This window comes from Balaenoptera ricei, chromosome 16 (genome assembly GCF_028023285.1).
Source record: "Balaenoptera ricei isolate mBalRic1 chromosome 16, mBalRic1.hap2, whole genome shotgun sequence".
Taxonomy (NCBI): domain Eukaryota; kingdom Metazoa; phylum Chordata; class Mammalia; order Artiodactyla; family Balaenopteridae; genus Balaenoptera; species Balaenoptera ricei.
In genome coordinates, this window is record NC_082654.1 from 19,304,864 (window position 1) to 19,330,999 (window position 26,136).

Sequence of the window (26,136 nt, forward strand, 5' to 3'; positions counted from 1 at the left end):
GTATAAATGATATGTTAAGGAGAGAAAATGAAATAATACAAAATGCTCAATTAAACTGAGATAATGCAGAAAAATGGTGAAAGACAAAAAAAAAAGAACAAGTTCAACTAATAGAAAACAGTTCCAAATATAGTTGATATTACAAAGCAACTATACTCCAATAAAAATTAATTAAAAAAATCCAACTAAATCAATAAATACTTTAAATGTGAATGTGAATGCACAAAATAAAAGACAAGAGACTAACAGAGTGGATTAAAAAACGAGACCCAACTAAATAGTATTGTCTTCGAAAAACCTACTTTACAGACACAGGTGGATTAAAAATAAAGGGATGGAGAAAGAAATACAATGCTAATGTTAATCAAAAGAAAGCTGAAGTAGCTACATAGATTTCAGACAAAGTCAACTTCAAAGCAAGGAAAATTATCAGAGATATAGAAAGCATTACATAATGATAAACAGAACAATTCTCCAAGACATAATAATCCTTAAAGTGTAAGCAGCTGCTCATCTCCTCCATATCTAGTATAGTGCTTAGTACATAGAACAATGTTCAACTGAAAGAATAAATGATGATAACCGGGGAAAATAAAACTTGGATTCTAATACTCTTCAGGCCAGAAGTAATAAATGTTTTTTGTATTCGCCGCAACTTTTCTAATAATACTTGAAGATGTTTCAGTTCCCATGAAAGTAACTCCCACTACTTTAAAGGAATATGCACAAATTCAAAAGTGTATAGAGTCCCAGCAAGTAAATAAAGCAAGTTGGGAGGAGACCGTGGCTAACTTCAGCCTATTCAGAACAGATATGATTCAACTCAGGTCAATTATTGCTACACTACAGGACTTCTCAACCTCAATACTGAAATATTTTGGACCAGATAATTCTTTGCTGTAGGAGGCTGTCCTGTGCATAAGCAGCATCCCTGGCCTTTATCCATAAGATGCTAATAGCACCTCCCCACCAAGTCATGACAATCAAAACTATCTCTAGACATTGACAAATGTCCTTTTTTGTAACACTGCCAAAACTGCCCCTGGTTGAGAATCACTGCAATGTTGGGACGAGAAAGCTCAATATTGTCCAATTCTCATGCTTGTCAAAAGAAGCTGGAAATTCATATTTTCATATAAAATCTTCTAATGTTCAAATACTAACAACTAATTTTTAGGTTGAAACAGAACAAAACACTGTGTTATCGAACATATCTGTGGGCTTTTTTCCAGGGTTCAGGATGCCAGTTTGGCACCTCTGAACACAGAAGCAGATGAATTACCAATATCTTAGGACAGGAACTTACATATGACTATCTAATATTAAACTAAAAATTAAGTGTTTTTAAAAAGCAGAGAATATAATTATCTAGACTCAAATTAAGTTAAATCCTAAATCCTTTTTGATTTATATAAGTCACCATATAATAACTGAATTATTTTGAGTATATATTCTCTCCAGAAAATTATCCTCCAGCAATACAACACTCTGCAAAGTCAGGAAATCATGTTAACACTGATACATTAAGAAGAGTGTCATCTAATAACACTAATACTTCTTTCTCACAATCTAGTAATTACGAAAAGTTATGAAAATGCTTAAAACTCAGGAAATGTGATTTTATTTTTTAACAGCATCAGCACACAAAAGGAACATGATTTTTAAATTTTATTTTAGTCCATGAAATACAATAAACTCACAAGTAAATTATACATATTATTGAGTTAAATTTGAAACTTATTTTAGATTTTCCCCCAAATCCACATATACATTTTAAAGGACCCATGCAAAACATTTTCTCTTAGGAACTTTGAATTTTCTTCAGTCCAATGAAAACGATCTAAAAAACTTCAGGGAAGTTTATAATTAATAAAAGATAGTTTCCAGGAAAATCTAAAATATTTTCGAAACTAATCCAAAATGTCCTATTAAATGCAACTGACAAAACATTTTTAGTGTGGGGAGAAAAAAAAGGAGTTTAAGATCTCTCTTATTTAGAACAAACACTCGTAACTGCCCAAGCTTTTCTTGTTCATATTCAAATAATCAGAAACATTTGAAAACTCTGAATATATTATAAATTCTGCACTAGACAATACTGTGCCAGGATAAGAGCTTGTGTTACAAATCACAAAAGACAGAATATTAAATATTAAGGAGTTCATAAACTACTTTCACACTATTTACTATTTCTATACTCTGTCCAGTTAGTTAGTACTTTAAACATTTATTTTACTATATGATCCAAATATTATTAACAAAATATAAGTTCATCTCAGATGGTTCTAAAGGACAATAATCAAGGTCTTAACAGTGACTTGTCTCTGGCTGGGTTTAAGAGTGGTTTTTATTTTCTACTTTATATATTTGTATTTTGTGATTTTTCCTTGTTTTTGTACACTTTTTAATCCAAAGAGAAAAAAAAAGGGAGATTCAAGAGGTAAATACTAGCAGTCTCTCCTACACTGTATATGGAAGAGCATTTTTTGACCCATAAATAGAAGTTTCCTGTCTGTGGAGCAGATGTATCTTTTAGTGAAAATGAACACATCATGTTATCATATTGATGACATGAGCCATTAATACGATGCATCTTATGACTCATATTCCATACTTGGTAAGCAATCTTTTAAGTTTGACTTCCTACATAGATTTGCCTACAGAGAGAACACAGACTTCATTCATTGATCCATTCTACAAATACTTATTAAGCACCTACCATGTACTAGGCACTATTCTAGGGACTGAAGATACAATAGGGAAAAAAGAGATAAAATTCCTGCCTTCATGGAACTTATATTTTAATATGGAAAAAACAAACAAATAATATATAACCAAGGTGAGGACATATAAAAGCTATAAAGGAAAATAAAGCAGGATAAAAGAATGTGATGGGGGGAAGGGGAGATTAGAGGTATTAATAGTAAGTAGAAAGGGAAAGTAACCCCAATGGAGTAGCATTTGAGTGTACACCTGAATAATGGGAGAAGAAAGAAACAATGGAAATATCTGGGGGAAGCTGAGTGAACAGCAAACACAAAGACTCTGAGGCAAGAGAGTAGTTCAAAACACAACAGAAAGCCAATGTGGCTGGAATAATGAGTAAGGAAGAAAGTGATAGGAGATGAAGTAGCTCGGAGTCAGGGTCTTGTGGGCTAAGGTAAGGACTCCAGCTTTGACTAAGGAGGTAGTGGTGAGGGTAGTAAGAGTAGTTTTTTTTGTTTGTTTTTAGAGCAGTTTCAGGTTTACAGAAAAACTGCACATAAAGTACAGAGTTCCCACATACCCCACCTCTCCCCAGTTTCCACTATTATTAACATCCTGCATTAGGTGGTGCATTTGTTACAGTTGATGAACCAACATTTATACATTATTATTATTAACTAGAAGTCCATGTTTTACATCGCCACCCACTCTTTGTGTTGTCCAGTTCTATAGGTTTTGATAAGTGCATAATATCATGTATCCATCATCACAGTATCATACAGAAGTTTCACTGCTCTAAAAATCCCCTGTGCTTCACTACTCATTGATCCATCTCTCTCCTGGGGCCCTTGGCAACCATCGAGCTTTTACTTTTGCCTTTTCCAGAATGTTGTATAGTTGGAATCATATAATATGTAGCTTTTCCAGATTGACTTCTTTCATTTAGCAATATGCATTTAAGGTCCCTCCATGTCTTTCTGTAGCTTGATAGTTCATTTCTTTTTTACCACTGAACAAATATTCCATTGTATGGGTGTACTAGTTTACTATTCACTCATTTACTGAAGGACATCTTGGTTACTTCCAATTTTTAACAATTATGAATAGAACAGCTAAAAACATTTTGTGCACAGTTTTTTGCATAGACATAAGTTTTCAACTCATTTGAGTAAATAGGAGCATGATTGATAGATTGTATGGTGAGACTATGTTTAGCTTTGTAAGAAACTGCCACTGTCTTCCAAAGTGTCTGTACCACTTTGCATTCCCACAGTAATGAATGAGAGTTTGCACCAGCATTTGGTATTGTCCAACCAAAAACAATAGAATGAATAAATAAAATCATGGTATATTCACACTATGAAATATTATGCAGTAATGAATGAGAAGGAATATTCTCTAACTACATACACCAATATGATGAATAATGTGAAGTGGAAGGAGTCAAACACAAAAGTATACATATGCAATAATTTCACTTATAAAAAACAAGAAAAACTAGTGTATGTTGGTGGAAGTCAAGATACTGCGTTACCCTTGATGGGAATAGTGATTGAAAGAAGAGTTTCTTGGGTGGTCTTAATGCTCTGTTTTTTAAATTTGATGAAAATAATACTGGATTGGAACCCACAGAATAAATTAGTCCAGACTGACATAACTGAGTAAATAAATAAATGGGAGAGAAAGGACAGCTCCTCCTTATAGAAGGATTTCAATTAATAAATGCAAAAGGAACAAGGGAAATTTTTAAAAATCATCATTAGAATATAGTAATAATTGTTTTGGGGAAGATTCACCAAGGAACCCTCAGTATTTGTTTCGCAACTTTTCCTTAACTCTAAAATTTGTTCAAAATGGAAAGCTTAAAAAAGATAAACTTTAAAGTAAAAAAAATGGCAATATATTATTACGGGATTTATAATATATGAAGAACGTAATATATATGACTAATGTATATTGTCATATATTGTATGACAATAATGGCACAAAGAACAGGAGAAAAAGAAGTGTTCTGTTGTAAGGTTCTTAGGATATATGTAAAGTGGTATAATATTATATAAACGTAGACTGTATTAAGTTATGATATATACTGTAAATATTAGAGTAGACACTTAAAAAAGGTATCAGAGATGTATAACTAATATGCAGCAGTTGAGATGAGTGGAATCTATAAAAAAATAATCCAAAAGAAGGCATGAAATGAGGGGTAAAAGGAAACAAATGGCACAAATAGAAAATAGCCAGCCAGCTGATAAATTTAAACCAATCATATTGATAACTATATTAAATGTAAATGGTCTAAACCCTTCAATTGAGGCAAAAACTGTCAGGATAAAACAAAAGACCTAACCATATGATGTCTACAAGAAACAATTTTAAATACATATAAAGACACAAAAAGTAAAAAGATGGAAAAAGATATGGCTATATCAATATCAAATAAAATCAGAATTTAGAAAAAGAGATACTACCAGAAATATTACCATAAAGACAGATGCTTCATGATATAAACTGCCTCATCAGAAAAAAAAAATCCTAAGTATATATACAACTAATAACAAACTTTCAAAATATAAGAAGCAAAAAATAATAGCACTAATGGGAGAAAGACAAATCTACTACTATAGTTGGGTATTTCAACACTCATTTCTTCCTAACTGAAGAAAAAAGTAGACAGAAAATCGATAAGGGTATACAAGAAATTAATAACATCATCAACCAATTTGACCTTGCTCCAAAAATAACAGCAAAATGTACCTTCTTTTCAACTGCATATAGAACATTTACCAAGACAAACTATATTTTATAAATCAGTAACAAAAAATAGGGAATTCCCTGGCAGTCCCAGTGGTTAGGACTCCACACTTTCATTGCTGAGGGTGCAGGTTCAATCCCTGGTCAGGGAACTAGGATCCCACAAGCCGCATGGTGTAGCCAAAAAGTAAAAAAAGGAAAAAGCAAATATGAAAGCATCTCTGAAATACTTGGAAATTGAACAATGTACTGTTAAATAATCCATGGATTAGAAAATAACAAGAGATATTTGGAAAATACTTTGAACTAAATAATAATGAAAATACAACATATCAAAATTTATGTGCTGCTGCTAATATAGTACTTGGAGGGAGGTTTATAGCTATCAATGTCCTTACATAATGCAAAGAAGAAAGATACAAAATCAATCTAACAACTTAAGACAGAAGACAAAGGACATATTAAACCTAAAGTAATAAGGAACTAGATAGTTAAGAGCAGAAAACAAAAAAAAAAGGACGATAATTTAAAAAATAATAAAACCAAAAGCAGTTTTTTTGAAAAGACCAATAAAGCCAATTATCAGGAATGAATGAAAGAGGAATGTGATAATATATATATTACAAACTTTAGAAGAAGAATAAAGAACCATTATGAACTTTATGCCAAAAAATTCAACAGATCAAATAAAATAGACAAATGCTTTGACAGATTCAAACAATCAAAGTTCAACCGAGAAGAAACAGAAAACCCAAATAACTTCCTATTAATTAAATTAGTCATTTAAAACCTTCCTATCAAGAAAACCCCAGTCCCAGATTACTAGACTGATAAATTCTTCTAAACGTTTGAAGACACAATATTAATTCTTCACAAACTCTTCCAGAACATAAAACAGGAACACTTTCCAACTCATTCCACAATATGAAGCCAGCATTGCCCTGATAGCAAACCATTACAAAGAGAGAAGAAAAAAAAGAAATTACAGATCAATATCCATGATGAATATAAATGCAAAAAATCTTTAAATTTTAGTAAATTAAGCCTAGCAACATACAAAAAGGCCCTATTAAAACATATCTATTAAAAGGCACTCAAATACAGGTAAATAAATAATTTAGGTTTATTTCATAAGTTGTGGCCTTCCCTGTATTATCATTTGACTCACATCAAGGACGTTTACATTTTTAAAATAACTCTTGTTCCTGAACTTATAGGGTTACTTTTCAAACGTTCAGAGCTTAGCTCTATAAAAATCACATCAAATCTTACTAAAATACATTTGTAAAACTACATAATTAACAAGGGCTGGAAATACTTATTACACAAGCTTGAATAGATCTAGGGACTTAGGTCAGAATATACACTATTATATTTGCATAAATTTGTCTTAAAGCCTTAATTCTCCCTTTCATCGCAAAGAAAACTTTAGTAGTTCTTCTGAGCAAGTGCTTCTGTAACTAAGCAACATGGACAACAGTGTCTATATTCTTTGAATGGATAGCATGCTATCATTAGAGTACAATGATTGCCCTCCTCCCTACACCTTAGCAGTGTGGGAAGTCAAATGTATTCTCTGGTTCTATCAGATCCTTCTAAGATGGTTGAAGTGCTGTTTTTTTCTCTGTTCTCTTACCTCCTCCTTTAGCAATAAGAGTAACTTTTCCAGGTTTCTGCTGTTTAGTGAAACACCTGACAATTTGATAACAATCAAACTAAGTTAACAGTTCATTTCTAGGTCTCTAAGGTTTCTTACTGATTTCCAGTGAAAAGAAGTTATTTATTAACAACTATGAACTCCCTTTCCTGATTTCTTTTTCCTGCCAAACTAAGTTACCCATTAGCACTTGTACAGAACACTCAAATGAGATCATTAAATAATGTTACCTGGACCATGAAAGCAATTGCAGCACCTCTGGCAGTCCTAGGAGAACTTCAAGAATTTTAGGAACTAAGCGTTACAATTTGGGTTAATATTAAAAATTGGGTAATAGTATTTGGCTTCACTAAATTCACTTCAAGCCACATTTACTGAAAACCCACCATTTATTACCTGCAAAAATTCATAGAAAATTACATAATAGGGAATTAAATAAGATCTCTAAGGTCCTTCAACTTTAAAAAAAAAATGCTGATTCTGTTCTTAGTATTTTTATGTATATTGATTATACATACATACTCATTATATATTATATATTACTTGCCATAAAATATAACTGCAGTACTATAGTATATACAGTAGAAAATTGATTGTTTTCAATAAATGTTAATGAGTCATATGGGTTAAAAAAATTGCTGTTTCTAATTTCTCATATATCTGAATGCTGTGAGTTTTTTTTTAATGAGTAAAAATGATCTGGGTTCTCAAAAAGCATACATAACATAGCAGATCATTCTCCTAAGACAAATTTACACAAAATTGTATACAATATAAATGATGTAGCATTTTATTGAACATACACTATAAGACAAATAGATTTTTTTAAGATTCCCTCTAACTTAGCTGTTTTTATAAAGAATAATAAATAGGAGGAAGCTTTAAAGAGAAGCAGTCTTAAACTAGCCTTTAATTCAATGAAGGAAAAGTTGTAGGAATATTAGTAAGAGACAAAGATGGAGTTTATTTCTGGTTTCAAAGAGTAATCATTTTCTTTCTAGAAGAATAAAATCATTTAAAACTTCACTGTTCAGAGTTTCCTGAAGTAAAGTGATTAATTATTCAAACTGACAACCTGATGACCCTCACTCTAATCTATTCAGGCCCACCCAAAAAAATTTACAAAAGCACATCTCTAACATGAAACTCAACGGAACTGGGCCAGTTGTGGGGGGGGGGGGGAAGGGGAGTGCAGGGAAGGATGGGGTAAGTGAGTGGTTATTTACTGTTTTCCCTCTGAAAACATGATTTCTTGAGTGCCTTGGTGTTCAGTGAAGAGTCTCTTTCAAGATTAAAAATGGTGAAAGGAGGTATGGGCAGGAAGAATGAAACACTAATCTAAAAAAGCAATGACTAAGGTTTCCATCTATCTATTTAACACAAAAAGATAGGACATTTACTTTATTTGTCCATGACTTATCGTACAAAAGGAAAAAAGTAAATCAATATTACCAAGTGAAGAGTTTTCTTGGCTGCTCTCTAATATATTATGTCTGGCGCTTTGTATTTCTTTCAGTATCCTTTTACTGCTTTCTGCCAGTATTCACCCATGTGAATATGCATCATTAGTATCAAATCACATGGCATTAATAAAGATGCTATTAATGCTTAAACAGGTATTCAGATTTTAATATAATTTCCCTATAAAGGCAACAGCACAGCTGCTAAATTCCAAATATGTTACTTAAACTAAATACTAGGCTATGTTTCACAAACTTCTAATTTCTCACATTCCTCAAATATACTGCTGAACACAAACTGGATGGCATGATTGAAAGTGGTATACTCATAAAAACAATAGAGAAGAATAAGCACTTAATATGCATAATATAAATCTAATATATTTATCTATAATAATGTGGATCTAATACATATAAATGAAAGTTTAACATGATAATTAGCATATATTTTGAATTGTAAATTCTCTTGTTATGAGTTTCAGCAGTAAGTCAAATTGCATTAAAGATGTATAACTTTTAAAAATGTCAAATTCCATTTTATTTGATCTTGGTGCATGAGTCTTATTTTGTAAGCATTCTCAAAGGAGCTCACGATTTGGGGGGTTTTTTTGTAATTAAAAAAGCAGTAAAGCAAGATCTGCATCACAGAAAATAACTATTTCTGTCTTTCCTTTATAACAAAAGATAGCTTTCAAGAATTAAAAACAAATCAATAATAATCAGGAAACTATAAATAAAAAACAATGAGATACCACTTCACACTCATGGAATGGCTGTAATAAAAAAAGACAGATAATCACAAGAATGTTGATGATATAGAGGAATTGGAACCCTCATACACTGCTAATGGGAATGTAAAATGGTGTAGCCACTTAAGAAAATAGTCCAGTAGTTCCTCAAAAGATTAAACATAGAGTTACCATATGACTCAGTAAATCTACTTCTAGGTATACACTGAAGAGAAATGAAAACAAATGTCTACACAAAAACTTGTACACAAATGTTCATAGCAATTTTATTCATAATAGCCAGAAAGTGAAAACAACCCAAATGTTCAACAACTGATGAGTGGATAAATAAAATGTGGTATAATCATACAGTGGAATATCATTCAGCAATAAAAAGGAATGATGTACTGATAGATGCTATGACCTGGATGAATTTTGAAAATATTATGCTAAGTGAAAAAAGCTAGCCACCAAAGACTATGTATTTTATGATTCCATTTATATGAAATGTCCAGAATAGGTAAATTTATAGAAAAAGAAAGTAGATTAGTGTTTGCCTAGGGCTAAGGAGTTGGGAGAAAACATGGGTGGGGTGCGGTGACTGCCAAACAGAATAGAGTTTCTTTCTGGGGTGATGAAAATCTCTCATAAGTGTTTGTGATAGTGAACAACTCTGTGAACATGCTAAAAACCACTGAATTGTATACTTCGAATGCATTAATCGTATGGTATGTGAATTATATCTCAATTAAGCTGTTAACACAGTCCCCTCTCAAAAAAAATAAATCTACTGCAATAGCTTTCAACTGCAGCTACACTTGGAATAACCCAACTTACTCGTTAAAAATACAGATCCCCTGGACCTGCCAGACCAGTAAATCATAATCTATGGGATGAGACCCACTCGTCTAGACTAGTGGGAGCAGTACAGTGAGACCTAGATTCAAACTCTGACTCTGCCATCTTCTTAGCTGTATGATCTTTAGTAAATTATCTAATCTCACTAAGTTTTCAGTTCCTTTTTCAGTACAATGAGGTGAGAAGTACCTATTTCATTGGATTACTGTAAGAATTTAATGAGATATTAGATGTAAAGTTACATGTACAAAATAGTGTATGTTATATGACATATTGTGCTCAAACAACAGCTACTCTTATTATTACAATTATGTTATTTTAACTAGATCTTTATTTTCTTTTTCCCTATAAGGAAACAGATAATGCAGACTTCTAAAATGTTTGTCCCAAATCCATGCATATAAGTTAAACCTTATAAATTTTAACTCCTTATAAGAAATATTGTTTTATTTTTTAAAGCAGTTTACTTTCTATCTGATGCCCTGCTCGGAATAAAATAAATGACATTTATGAAGTTACTATTTTTATAGAAATACAGAAATTACAAGAACACAAAACTTCAGTGTCACTAATGGTGGGAGGGTGCTCATTAAAAAACAAATTCAATGGTTATTTTATAAATTACAAATTTAGGAATAAAGTTCCAAAGATTAGGCAGCCACAAAAATCAACCACTTAATTAAATAAAATTTGCCAATTTTTAAAAATAAATTCACTTTTTAGTAAAAATGTTGTAACCATCTGCTCAAGAACAAAGTGAAGTAAATTTAAAGTCCTATGAAATAATTTCCTGCTTAAGAAATGCATGTTCTTAATTCCCAGATAATTTGATAACATCTTCTACAGAACGAAAAAAAAAAAAAATCCTTAAAGAAAGACTTTCATATGAATGAAAGCCAACGTTTTAGAATGGAGTGTAACACATGCACAAAACAACAGTTAAGTACAAAGACCGGAAATAACATTTTATATTTCTACATAAAAATTCAGCATTTCTTTCCCCAACAGCTTGTAATTCTATTCTACAATGAGTCATACAAACAGGTCAAATTTTGACTGAATCTGGTACAAAAATCAAATGTCATTCAACAACCACATTGTTATCTGAAGACATGGAAAGGAACATATCCATTCGAATTCCTAGGCATATTTTAGTATCTCATAAGTGTGTCACACTTTATAAATACAAGTACATTGCTTGAGAAAATTGACTGTGGATTTTCTAAATACATTTAATTAAACCAAAATTAAATTAAGTGTCTGGTTAGAGCTAAATATAGTAGAACATCATACCTAAAATTTAAACTGTATCTTTCTCAACGCTAAATAAAATTTTTAAAACACCCAGAGAATATTATATCTCTACAAAGCTGCACAGCCTAAAAACAAAGTTTCCTTCATCACCCACTATAAGACCAATGCTCAAACAATATATTTAACCTCTTTTATTCAGAATAAATTTGTCTTTCACACAAAAAAGGGAAACTTCCCTTTAAAAGCTGTATAATCAATTTTTATGTCAATTTTCCGAACTCACATAAAAAGGGCCCACAAAGATAATACTTTTATCAATTTCTCAAAATTGGTAAGTCAACAGTTTACTACATTCCAAAAGTTGCTGAAATTTTTTTTTAAATTAAAAATATCAAAACAACTAACTTTTTACTGACTTGTTTACATACGTGTATTTCCTATTTTTTATTCTACTATCTATTCTTTTAGAAACAGTTCCCTTTTTTCAGTACAATTTAGCTTTACATATAAAAACAAGAATGAAATCTACCAAAATACTAACAGTGTTGGCATTAACTATCGCTGACTTTTCTACTTTTCTGTATCCTTAGATTGTTTTTAATGAACATGTAAGTACTTTCAAAATGAAATTTTTTTTCCAACTTTCTTACAACCCTGCTTCTTCACAAGGCTCTGATATGCCAATCTTTTGTGGTAAATTAGGTAGAAAAATAATATGAATTTAAACACACAATTTTCAGGTAAAAAAGAAAATGTCAGAGAACGGGAAAATGCAGTCTTAAAGCATCTTATATAATCATATCTTGTAACTACTTTAAAAACAGGGGGTAACAATTAAAATATTAGGCAAAAATTTTTTTTCTGCTTCAAATTTACTTTTTTCCAATGAAAATGAAAGCAGATTAGATTTGTGTGAAAAAGGCCCAATTACATCTACATTCTAACTAATTATCTAGGTCTATAAAATAATCTCAAACCGTGTACTATTAATATCGCTAAAACTGATTAAAGTAAACCATAAAGAAGACAGAACTTAGAAACCAGCTGTTTTTTAGGCAAGTATCAGATATTTTCTGATATGGAAAAGCACTGGACAAAATTATTGAGCATAACAAATACTACAAACAATAATAGTAACCCAAGGCCTCTTACCAATTTCAGCAGGTAGTTGTTTGATTTTGTTCTCTCGAATGCTAAGCATGCTGAGTTTTGACAGGTTTTTGATGTCTTTTTCCACAGTAGTTATTCGATTAAAGCGAAGGTAAAGAGTGGTAAGAGAATCCAGCCTATACACCACTGAAGGAATTTCTCTTAGTTTATTATGCCGTAAATCAAGCATCCGCAGCTTCTTCAAGTTATCGAGAGAGTCAGGCAAACTGGTAAGTGAATTTTCACTTAGAGCAAGTGTCATGAGATTTACTAGACAGCCCACTTCTGCTGGGAGGGACTGTAATTTGTTGCTATATAAATAAAGTTCTGTTAATTGAGTCAACTCTTTGATTGATGATGGCAATATGTGTATAGACCTCTTGGATAAGTCCAAACGCATTGAGTTCTCTTCCCGGCATTTGTTGAGCTCTTTAATCACCTCTGCATTGCTAGATTTCTTTCTAGTCCCAGGTGCTGGATTTGGCCGTTTGATCGTATTATCAACTGAAAATGCCACCCCTGGTTGGGCAGCACTGGAGTCCTTCTTTCCATCTTTGGCATCTTTCCCTTTGGTCTTAGGTTCTTTTTCTTTGCTCTCTTTCCCAAAACCTCCAGAGGCTTTTGCCTCCTTTTCTCTTTCCTTGGCAGATGGTGCTTTGGGATCTTTCTCTTTAGAGTCTTTTTCTTTTCCTAAACTACTACTCATGGTGACTCAAGCTTGGGCAAAAACTACATGAACTCCTTTTATTTGCCAACAACAGAAACTGGAATTCAAAGATGAAGAGACAAAAATCCTACACAATCAAAAAAGGTGTTGGCTTGAAGAAGTAATCGCCATCTGTTACATGTTGGATCTAAAAGCACTATGCCCATTTCTGATAACTCATTCCAACTGGTAAAATGGTGCTGGTCAATCAATGATTCATTAGAATTCCTGAAATATAATACAGAGAGAGTATTATATTACTTTAGGTTATAAATTTATATTAAGTAAATGGGCTCTGAAAAACAATCTTACTGACAATTTTGCTATTTTCCTATGATTTGATACAGTAAATATTTATTGAACACCTTCTACTTTGCAAGATCCACTGAAAAATTACAAAAATTAACAAGGCGGGCTCTATCTTTAAGGAATTTACAATCTAACAGGAGAGGTAAGATAGGTATACAAGTCACCAAAGTGCAAATGTTTTTAAGAGCTGAAAAGTGGGAGAAATCACAACAGCAGCTAATGTCTGAGTGCTTTCTATGTACAAGCACTATTGTATGGAATTTACAAACATTATAACAGTTCTATGAGATAAATTCTTATCTCTATTTTACACACAGGGACAACTGAGGCACAGAAATATTTTTAGTAACTACCTTTGTGATCCTGGAAAAGTAGCAGAGCTAAGATTCCAATGTAGGTGGTACATTGCCTATATTCCTAATCACTACGGTAAAACTGCTCTATCTGCAGCTAATTACCAGATTCTAGGAACTGCAAAGGTAGCTTTTTTAGTTGATAGTGAGAAGGATTAAGGGTTCTTAGAAGTAGAAAAGGTTCACTGGTAACATGACTGACCAAAATGATCCACAAAGATTGAAAAGATGAGGTGAGATGGAAGTGAGACAGCACTAGCCTAATAAGATCTATTCTTGGTATAAGACTATAATGACGATTATCACATTTAATAATTATTTACTTAAAAAAACACATCAATAGGCCATATATACGAAATATATTCCTTAGTCTTACCTTAAATGCAGATGTGAAAGCTTTACAATATTGAATCTTGAATTACAATAAACAAGACTTCTGATTCCATACAAGATGGAATAAGCCCACTCTACCTTGTTCCTCACATTAATTACAACTTAAAACCCTGACAAAATGCATGAAACAACTAGCAGAATATTCTGAAAGGTAGAGAAAAGAAGGCAGACTGGTTAGGAACCTTGGATTGCAGATGACCTGGTTGGTGGTGAGTACTCTAGGAGTTTTTTGTTTTGCTTTGTTTTTATTTCCTATATATCCTGGCCTGGGCAGTAGAGAAGCCCATAACCCAAAAACACCAATAAGCATGGACTAAAACAAGGTCCAAGAAAAGTCTGCTGTCTCTAGTCAAAGGACTAGGAAGAGAATAGCACTGCAGGATGGAACCCTCTTGAATATACCCTCCTTATTCCACTTGAACACCACATAAGAAGTCATGTCCCACCCCTCCCAACTGACACTAAGGCCACAAAGACTGCAGAGTAAAACTCTGCCAACCACCCAGCTCTGCACTAACTTGAAGAGAAGCAGTACACATCCCCCTTGGCATCAGCACTGCAGCCATGGAAACTATGGAGGAGAGCCCTGTTGACCATCCCACCCTGTACTTAGTAAATGTCAGCCAAGAAGTGGTAGCCCTTTTCCTCCCCACTGGTGCAAAAGCTGTACCATGAGGAAGAATCCTGTGGATCATCCCCTGCCGTGCACTAAGCAAATGTTAGCAAAGAGGCAGCACACCACTCCTTATGGAGAGGAGGGAGCTGGAGAAAGGGATTCTTTCAATCTGTGTATTCCCAAGCACACTCCCTAGAAGCTCAGCATGAAACCAACCAGAATCAAAACAACAAATGCTTTGAGAACTGAACTGTAGTGTGGAATATCACCTATTTTTCAGATTGGCCTTGGGGTGGCATACAAACAGGGCAGACCAGAATACCCCTAAAAAGACTTTGAAAACTATATTGGAACCAAAAACCACAAAAATGGGTTAGGGCATGTATTCTGAAACAAAACAGGTTGACTGCTAAATAGAAGACTTAAAAAGAAATCAAAATTTTATAAGTCTCAAAATGTCCAGGATGTAATCCAAAATTACTCATCATACCAAGAACTAGGAAAATATCAACTTGAACGGGAAAAGACAATCAACAGACACCAACAATGAGATGACAGATGTTGGAATTATCTGACAAGGATTCTAAAACAGCTCTCAAAAAAACAAAACCAAAAAAAAATGCTCCAACAACTACATATACTCTGAAAACATACAAATAACTATAAAGTCTCAACAAAGAAATAAAAGGTAAATCGAGAATCAAATGAAAATTTTAGAGCCAAATAATATAATAAATAAAATTTTAAAACTCACTGGAGGGGCTCAATAGGATAATGGAGATTATTGAAACTTCAGTGAATTTGAAGAAAGATCAGTAGAAATGATCCAATCTGAACAGCAGAAAGAAAATAGATTTTAAAAACTCAAAAGATCCTCAGTGAGCTGTGGGACAGAAACAAAACGTCTAATATTTGTTTCTTCAGAATCCCAGAAAGAGAGAAGAATGGATATAGGGGCTGAAAAATTATTTAAAGAGACAATGGCTGAAACTTCTGAAATTGGAGGCGGGGGTGGACTTATAGAGACAAAAAGCTGAGCAAATCCCAAACAGGAAAAACCCAAAGAAATTCATTCCCAGAATATGATAATCAAATTTCTGAAAACTAAGGCAGCCAGAAAACAACATAAACCTATAGGGGAACAATGATTTGAATGACAATGGATTTCTCATGAGAAATCAAACAGGCCTTAAGGAAGTGATATTTTTCCAGTGTTGAAAAAAAAAGAAGTCAACCAAGACTTCTTCATTCAGCATAAGCATTCTTCAGGAATGAAGGAAATATAATGACATTTTGAGATGAAGGAAAACAAAGAGAATCTGATGCCAGCAGATTTGCTCTAAAAGAATTGTCAAAGGAAAGCCTTCATACAAGAAAGGAAACAGAATGAAAATTAGAACATCGGGAATGAAGAAAGATCTATGGAAAGAGTAATAATATGGATTAATATAACTGGCAATTCTTTTCCTCTTCAGTTTTGTAAATTATGTTTGACTGCTGAAAGCAAAGAATATATCTCTGAGGTGGTTGTCAATGTATATAGAGGTACTGAGACAAGTATATGACAAGGGAATGAGAGTGAAAGGACCTGAGTGATGCTAAGATTACTACACTGTATTTGAAGTGCTAAAATGTTGATACTAGTAGACTATGATAACTTAAGAATGTATGTTGTATTTCCTAGAACAATCACAAGAAAAAATATAGAAAGAAGTATACTCAAAAACACTACAGATAAATTAAAATGAAATCTTTGTTCAAGTAACCGAGAGTTAAGACAGGAAAAGAGAAAAAAGAGAAAAAAGAAAAACAGAGGGCACAAAAGAAAATTATGAACTGGCACATTTAAATCCAAACGTAGCAATAATTACATTAAACGTAAACATTCTCAACACACCAATTAGAAGACAGAATTTGTCAGAATGAGTTTTTAAAAACATGACCCAACTATATACCGTCTACAAGAAACTCAATTCAAATTTAATAACAAAGGGGGAGGGTTAAAAGTATAGAAAAAGGTATACCATGCAAACGCTCATCAAGGAAAGTTTGGGTGGATGTATTAATAGCAAAATAAAATTCAGAGCAAAGAAAACTACCTGGGACAAAGAGGGAGATTAGATTACATAAAGAAAATGGTCATTTCTCCAATAAGGTAAAACATTTCCTAAGTGTGTATGCACCAAAGAACAGAGCTTCAAAAGACATAGTAAAAATTGATAGAACTAAGAAAAATCCACAAATCCACAACTACGGATTTCAAAACCCTTCTCAGCAATGGACAAACTACAGTACAGAAAGTTAGCAAGGATATAAGATAACAAATACCATAAACCAAATGGATTTAATTGACATTTGCAGAATACTCCATTTGATAAAGTAGAATACATACTCTTTTCAAGGCATATGCAACATTCACCAAGATAGACTATATCTTAGATCATAAAAAATCTTAAATTTAAAAGAACTGAAATCATACAAAGTATGTTCTCTTACTATAATGGAATTAAACTAGAAATCACTAATAGGAAGATAACAAAAATCTCCAAACACTTGAAAATTAAACAACATACTTCTAAATAATCTGTGGGTCAAAAAAAGTAACAAGGAAAATTAAACTATATATTGAGCTGAATAAAAATAAAACTATACCAGAATTTATGAGATGTAGCTTAAGTGGTGCTTAAAGGGAAATACATATTACTGAATGATTATATTAGATTACATTAGAAAAGAAGAAAAACTGCAGACCAATAATCTAAGTTCCCACATCAAGAAACTTGAAAAGGAAGGGCAAAAAGAACACGAAGCAAGCAGAAGGAAAATACAATATAGAAAAGAAATCCATGAAACTGAAAACTGAAAAGCAATAAAGAAAAATCAATAAAACCAAAAGCTGATTCTTTAAAAAGATCAACAGAATTGATAAACATCTGGCAACTTTGACAAAGAAAAAAAAAAGAGAGAACACAAATTACCAATTATCAGGAATGAAACAGAGAATATAGTTAAATACTCCACAGACATTAAAAGAATAATAAGAGAACAAATCCTTGATAACCACAAATTACCAAAACTCACCCAAGATTAAACAGATCGGGACTTCCCTGGTGGTGCAGTGGTTGTGGGTCCGCCTGCCAATGCAGGGAACACGGGTTCGAGCCCTGGTCTGGGAAGATCCCACATGCCGCAGAGCAACTAAGCCTGTGAGCCACAAATACTGAGCCTGCGCTCTAGAGCCCATGTGCCACAACTACTGAGCCCACACACCTAGAGATCGTGCTCCGCAACAAGAGAAGCCACCGCAATGAGTAGCCCCCGCTCGCTGCAACTGGAGAAAGCCCACACACAGCAACAAAGACCCAACACAGTCAAAAATAAATTAAATAAATAAATTTATGTTTAAAAAAAAGAAGATTAAACAGATCATCTAAATAGTCCTATCTATAATTGCTAAAGAAATTGAATTAATAGTTTAAAACTTTCCAAAAAGGAAATTGCTAGGCACAAATGATTTCACTGGAGAATTCTAACAAAGGTTTAAAAAAGAAATAACACCAATTCTACATGGTCTCTTCCAGGAAGTACTCATTTTATGAAGCCAGCATTATCCTGATACCAAAACCAGATAAAGACAATACAACAATAAGGAAAAAAAAAAAAAGCAAGCAAGCAAGCTACAGGCCAACAGCCCTCAGAAACAGAGATGCAAAAATCTTCAATGACATATAAACAAATCAATACAGCTTTTACTACTCCTGTTGAACACAGTACTTAAAATACTAACCAGTGCAATAAGGCAAGAAAAAGAAACAGGATACAGATTACAAAGGAAGAAATAAAACTGTCCCTGTTTGGAGATGAAATGATTATCTATGTAGAACACTGTAGGGATTCTCAAAAAAACTCATAGAACTAATAAGAGAGTTTAGCGTGGTCAAAGGAAACAAGGTCAACACACAAAAATCAATCATATTTCTCTTTGTTAGAAACAAACAAGTGGAAACCAAAATTAATACCATTTGCAATCACTCCAAAAAATTAAATACTTAGGTATATATATAATATGGAATATGTGTGCTTAAAACTATAAAACACTGATGAAAGAAATAAAAAATGACCTTCATTTAAGTTTCCTCCATTTCTTTTTGGGTCTGGATAGCTTTTTACTGCTACACAATATTCCATTGTCTGGATGTCCCATAATTTATTTATCTATTCACCTACTGAAGATCATCTTGGTTGCTTCCAAGTTTTGGCAATTATTAATAAAGCTGTTATAAACATTCTTGTGCAGGTTTTTGTTCAGACATAAACTTTCAACTCATTTGGGTAAATACCAAGGAGAGTGATTGCTGGGTTGTATCATAAGAGTATGTTTAGTCTTGTAAGAAACTACCAAACTGCCTTCCAAAGTAGCTATACCATTTTGCATTCCCACCAGCATTGTTGCTCCACATCTTCGCCAGCATTTCGCAACGTCCAGTTGATTTTTGACAAACATGCAAAAGCAACTCAATGGAGGAGAACAGCCTCTCAACAAATGCTGTTGGAATAACTGGACCTCTATAAGCAAGAAAAACACCTTTGACCTAAATCTCATACCTTATAAAAAAGTTAACTCAAAATGGATCAAAGATCTAAATGTGAAAAAAAAAACTATAGAACTTTTAGAAGAAAACATAGGAGAAACTCTTTATAACCTATGGTTAGGCAAGGAATTAATTAGATAAGACAGCAAAAGCACAAACATTAAAGGGAAAAAATTGATAAACGGGACTTAATCAAAATTAAAAACTTTTGCACTGTGTATGACTCAGTTAAGAGAACGAAAAGACAGGCTACAGCCTGGGAGAAAATGTACCAAGAATACATAAAGGACACCTTTAATCAGTAAGAAAACAATCAATCCAATTAGAAAAAGGGCAAAAGACTTGCAGAGACACTCCACCAAAGATAAAAATAACAAATAAGCACATGTAAAGATGTTGGACATCATTAGCCATTAGAAAAATGCAAATATAACTACACACCTATTAGAAGAGCTAAATTTAAAAATACAGATGTTACCAAGTGCTGATGAAAATGTGGAGAAACTGATAAGAATGTAAAACGGTAGAGCCACTATGGAAAACAATTTGGCAGTTTCTCATAGTTAAACATACACTTGTAGCACACAACCCAACAATTGCACCCCTAGATATTTGTACTAGGGAAATAAAAACTTATGTTCACACAAAAATTTGTATACAAATGTTCACAGCAGCTTTATTTGTAATACCTCCAAACTGAAAACAACCCAAACGTCTTTTACTGGGTGAACTGATAAACTGTGGTACATCCATACAATGGAATACTATTCAACAATAAAAAGGAACGAACTATCCTTGCACACAAAATCTTGGGTGAATCTCAAGGGCATTAGGGGTTAGTGACAAAGTATCAAAAGGTTACATACTACCTGATTCTGTTCAATATTCTTAAGTGACAAAAGTACAGTGATGGGAACAAATCAGTGGTTATCATGGCTTAGGACTAGGGTGAGAGTGTGACTATAAAGGAGTAGCATGTGGGAGCTTCTTTGAAGTGATGAAATAGTTCTGTACTTTGTGGTGGTGGTTACTAGTGGTTATAAGAATCTACACGTGATCAAATTTCATAGGACTATGAACACCCACCCCTCAAAAAAAGACTGCATGGAAAAACTGGTGAAATCTCAAACAAGAGCTGTAATTTCATTAACAGCATCGTGCCAACGTCAACTTCCTGGTTTTGATAATTGTACTACAGTTATGTAAGATGTTATCATTGGTGAAAAGTAAGTAAAGGGTACAGGAGAACTCTCTGTACTAATAATTTTATAAATTCTATGAGTCTAAAATTATTTCAAAATGTAAAAAATAAAATACAATGGACGATACAAATCTACCATATGTAGATTACAAAGAAGTATACTGGCTTTTCTTAAATAAGTGAAAGTTTAAAAAGCACATTTGAAAAAAGCATATTTTGAAAATCAAAACTTTTTAAAATAAGTGAATAAGCAATTCAAATTGGCTGGGAAAAGATTCTCTCAATCTTGTTCAGTATAAGATAAAAAAATATACCCATTCATAGATATCACTTGATTTGGGAAGGTACATATTTCAACTGACTGGACTATAAGCAAAAAGAAAAAATTTAAGTGGGAGTGCAGTGAGGGAAACTTTAGGACAAAGAGCTCTTGATGAAACACAAAGATATAAAACTAGCAAAAGTACCACAGACCACAAGTTGCAAGCAGTTGTATCTGAAGAAGCAGGGTGTTTTTGTTTTTGTTTTTTTTAGGTCAATTCCATATTTTATTTGTATTTGTATTTAAGAAGACTACAATGATGCCTGGCATATGACAAATATTTTTTGAGTGAACAAATCAAAGAATTCATCTCTTTTATATACTGCACAAAATTATAAAACTAACAATCTGATTATTGTTAGTGACTATTTTGTAACACATTTTATACTAAGTGATTGTTCATATCAAGTTCTTGTGATCTTTTATTCAATCATGCTACATGTTGGAAAAGCAGAGGTCAGAAAAGCTTTATATATAAATTTTTATGAGTATCATTAATAGTAAAACCACAAAGAATCAATAATAGAACAAAAATGAAAATAATCTGTCAGATCCCTCAAAATTTGGAGTATTGTGCCATTAGGAAAATGTTTGAAGATAATTCAGTAGTGGTAATGACTATCATGTTGGGGTTAGGTTAAAAAAGAAAAAAATGCAGAATATATTATGATAAGTAGTCAAGGAGGAATTACTGCAAAATGTTTTATGTATATGGAAAAGCATTAGAAAAGAAAATTGGAAAATAATGGACTGTTTTATTGTGGAGGTAATGGGACTATATGTAATTTAAAAAAATTTTTTATTGGAGTATAGTTGATTTACAGTGTTGTATTGTTTTATTTTTATTAATCCTAGCTTAATAGTACTTATACCAAAAAAAATTTAAGCATATTCAAGGACATTGGCTAAAGAAAAAAAAAAAAAAAAAACTGTAGCGTGATAGACAATCTCATAGTCTGAGTTTCACAGAAAATAAGGCCCGAGGGAAAACTTAGGTGCTAGAAGCTGTTTCTCCATGCCTTCAACCTGAGCTGGCCTTTTGAACTTTCATTAGCCTATAGAATGTGACAAAAACAATTTTGTACCAATTTAGACTGCAAGAGGCCTTGCACGCTTCTGCTCTCTCTCTCCAGACCCTTGCCTCTCTATGTGAACAGACCAGGGCTAGCCTGGTGTAGCAGGGTGGTCTTTAAAGTCACGGATTTTGTAAAAACCTGCTGAGCCCACAGAAGCCACTTCAGGCAATTAGGCACATATGGACAGTAGATGAAACTACACAGGTGACTCTACAAAGCCCTCAATTTAGTAATTTTTATCTAAGCTTCATGCTACCCATATACTTAATAAGCCTATTTCCACTATTTATAACTCTTGTCATATCCTACGATTATCATGACAATGACCTCTAAATTATATGAAAGTATTTTACTCGTTTCTTATATGTCTTTATACTCTTCCCTCTCCCCAACTGGCATGTAAGTTCAATGAGAGCAGAACTTTTTCAATGCTGAAAGAATCTGCTCTTAAGTACTGGTTGAAACAAAAAACTACAGAAGACAGAGCAAGAGATAACCTCAGATAATGTGTTTCTTGGTTAAAAAATTCTATTTTTCCCCGAGGTCCCCTGAAAGAAGTCTTACTCCTTAAGACTTCCATAAGATAAAGAGTCCTTGTCTGTCTTCTTCACAGATACACTGTTAGCATCTGTATCAGTATCTGGAATATAGTAGATGCTGAATAAATATGAGCTAAATGACTAAGTCAAATGGAGAGAATATCCCTGATAGTATGGATAAATTCAGAACTTATTTATAGTTTACAAACTAAGACTATATAACCTATATTAAAAGAATGAAATCAGATATTTAAACTTAATTTCAAAGAGAAAAGTGTTTTAAGAAATCATTGCACAGAAGATGACTTTACTATCCTTTTAATGCCAACATAAACATTTCCTTGTCACCTAACTAGGTACTGACAGATGATTCTAGATAGCCAAGTCTTTGATTCCTTATTCAACACAGAGTCAATGAGTGGCAGAGGCAGGAATGAACCAAAGCTTTACTTTCTAGGACTCTTTCTGCTACCGCATTCTACTATACCATACATACATATCTAATGGATAAGTTATTTCCACTTATATCCAGCTACTTGAGTAAATTATTATAAATTCTTTCCTATATAAATACATATGAATTTAACTTATTAAAATCATTTACAAGAATCACACTTATTTGTATCTTCCCACAAAGTTAGGTACCATGTTAAGTGTTATATTAACTGAATTGAGGAAACAGAGTTTTTGTTCCCTGGGAGCTCACAACTTAAGAAAAGTTATGCTGATTTGGACACAATGTCAATGCCGTATGTTATTAGCTAGATCATATTTTAGGCTATAGCAGCCTTTTTTTTTCATGTAGGCTCAGAACCAGAAAATCACAAATTTTATTTGTTTTGAACCAACTTATTACTAAGGACTCCTGCCCCAAATAATTCTAGTTCTAAACATGAGTATATTCCTTTTCCTCTTCACATAAAAGCAGACAATATTTTTCAGAGTTTATATTTTGACATATTAATAAAAAACTTTCAGCATTTCCACACTGGTAAGTCTAACAGTCAGTTCCTCATCCTTGTCTTACTCAAAACTATCGACAGCATTTAACAAGACTGCTCATCCTTCTCTCCTTGAAACACTCTACAATTGGCTTCCAGGATACCACTCTCCCTTGTTACCTCACTGGCACTCCTCAGTATCCTGTGCTGGTTCCTTCTCATCTTCCCAATCTCCAAACATTAGAAAATCCCAGGACTCACATCTCTTCTCTGTCTGTACTCACTTTCTAGTAGGGACTAGATGATTTCACCCAGTCCCATTATTTTAATGCTACCTACACGCTCTCAATGCTCAAATACCATCTCCAACCTGGATGTTTTTCCTTAACTCCAGAGATCTGTATATCCAGTTGCCTATTTGGCATCTCTACTTGGATATGTAACAACCATCTCAAATTAAGATGACTTAAATTGAACTCCTGAATGTGTCCCATCTCCTCAGTCTTCTTCTCCATCTCAGTAAATGGCAAGAGCATCCTTTCAAATGCTCAGACCAAAAACCGTGGCGGCTTCCTTGACTTTTCTTTCACTCAATCTGACATCCAATCCATCAGAAAACACCATTGCTCTATCTACCAAGAATCCAACCACTTCTTACTACCTCCGCATTTAAAAGCCCTCATCACCTCTTGCCTGGATTGTAGCCTTCTGGCCTCCTAGGTTCCATCTTTACCCCCTTAACAGACTGTTCTCTTAGCAATCACTGTGATCCATTTAACTGTTAAGCCTGATTATGTCACTCTTTTACTTTAAAAAATCTGATGGTTTCCCAGGCTCTTACTCTGACCTTCAAGAGCCTTTCATGCTCTAGTCCTTTCTCTCTATATATAGTCCTTTCTCCCAAATATCCACATTGCTTGCTCCCTACTTAAATATCTCATTCTTGACTACAACATATAAAATAGAAATATCTCTTTCCTATTCTTCTTCCTCTGCTTTATTTTTCTTTGCAGCACTCACTACTTGGCAAAAAATATACTTAATGATTGATTTTGTTTATTGTCTCCCTCTCCCCCAAGAATGTGAGCTCTCTGAAAGCAAGGACTTCTGATTGTTTGGTTTACAGCTGTATATTCAGAGCCTAGAACCTGGCCAATACTAGATGCCCATTAAGCATTTACCACATAAATGAAAGAACAAATGAAAAAACCCAGATAATAATTTTTTAGAATTCCTTCCTCTTTAGTAAATATAAATGATCAGTTTCAAAATACCTTTTATACCTCAATAAAACAAAAACTAAAATGAAAAATATAGAAGGCACAATATAGAACTGTGTCATTTCCCACACCTATCAAGAGTTACCACTACAATAACAAGATACAAAGGATTTCATTGAGTGATACTATGACATATACTATTCAACTTAAGAGACTTTTATTTTAAGATTGCTTCTGTCACAGCTGTTTGTCAACTTGTTTGGGGAACACTGAAAAACAGAAACAGAGGAAACAGAAAGGCAGAGAATTTTAATAAATTTTTTTCATATAATTGAAAACAATTATCCTAAAATATCTTTTATACCCTGCAAGTACTGACTTGAAAAGATTACTTTTTGTCTCATATTTCTAATCCATTTATTACTATTCCCTAGAATTAAGGAAACATTCTAATTATGAATTCAAAAACTTCTGTCCATACTCTGGACCTGAAAGGAAATACTGCCAAGAAAACCCCAAGGGAGATGTGAGGAAAGAGAAAACAGTGAGTGTTTTTTACATAAAAAGGACACTATCATCATCTAAATAAACTTTTATCTACTTCTCACTGGGCACCTGAATTAATGATGCCATGCATAAAAGATAAAATTAACTAGCAACATATTGTACTAATAAGTAAGCAAAGCAGACTAATGCAGAAGGAAAAAAAGAACAATGCTAAATTACAATGAACTGATATGCTCAATTTTTTTAAAATGAAAACATTCCAATTCATATATTCCTTAATTTTTTTCATCCTATAACAACAAGTAGAAATCTCTGGGAAACCTAACAAAATAGTGAGTAACCTTAGCTGAAACCTGCTTGACACACAAAGGGAGCAACATACTGAAATCCATAGCTTGCTGTTTCCTTTATGTAAGGGGAACAAAGTCTCATAAATGGAACACTCTTAGTCTTTTGGTGCTAACCAGCCTCTAATCATAAGTCACTGGCTTCATGTTGGTTTATCCTCTCAGTTTTTAACCTTCCACTGATTATATCAAATCTCTACTGTCCATATTATACATGAGGGCTAAGGTTTAAATAAACTTAGCCTTTTCTCATGCCATTCTCAAGTCACTAAAGTTCCAAACACTTCTCCCCTCTACCCACTAGAGTTCTGTATTGCATTCTCCTTTGTGTTCACTGTCTTCAGGCTCAGTCATTTTCCCACGTGTCCTCACAATGTAAGACTCTTACACTCCAGGGCTGCCAATCAATCAATTCTTAACATCTTAACAACTTGGGTCACAAGTCCCA

The 26,136-nt window shown here is 33.2% G+C and overlaps 1 protein-coding gene across 4 annotated transcripts in view; it reads right to left on the reverse strand.

Moving 5' to 3' along the window:
- SHOC2 (SHOC2 leucine rich repeat scaffold protein) overlaps positions 1-26,136 on the reverse strand; it is a 102,520-nt gene that overhangs the window by 31,676 nt on the left and 44,708 nt on the right. For all 4 annotated transcript variants that reach the window (XM_059901028.1, XM_059901030.1, XM_059901027.1 and 1 more), the window contains one exon: positions 12,570-13,500. In XM_059901028.1, coding sequence (XP_059757011.1) covers positions 12,570-13,272 — 703 coding nt within the window. In that variant the 5' untranslated portion in view covers positions 13,273-13,500. The remainder of the gene's footprint in view (positions 1-12,569; positions 13,501-26,136) is intronic.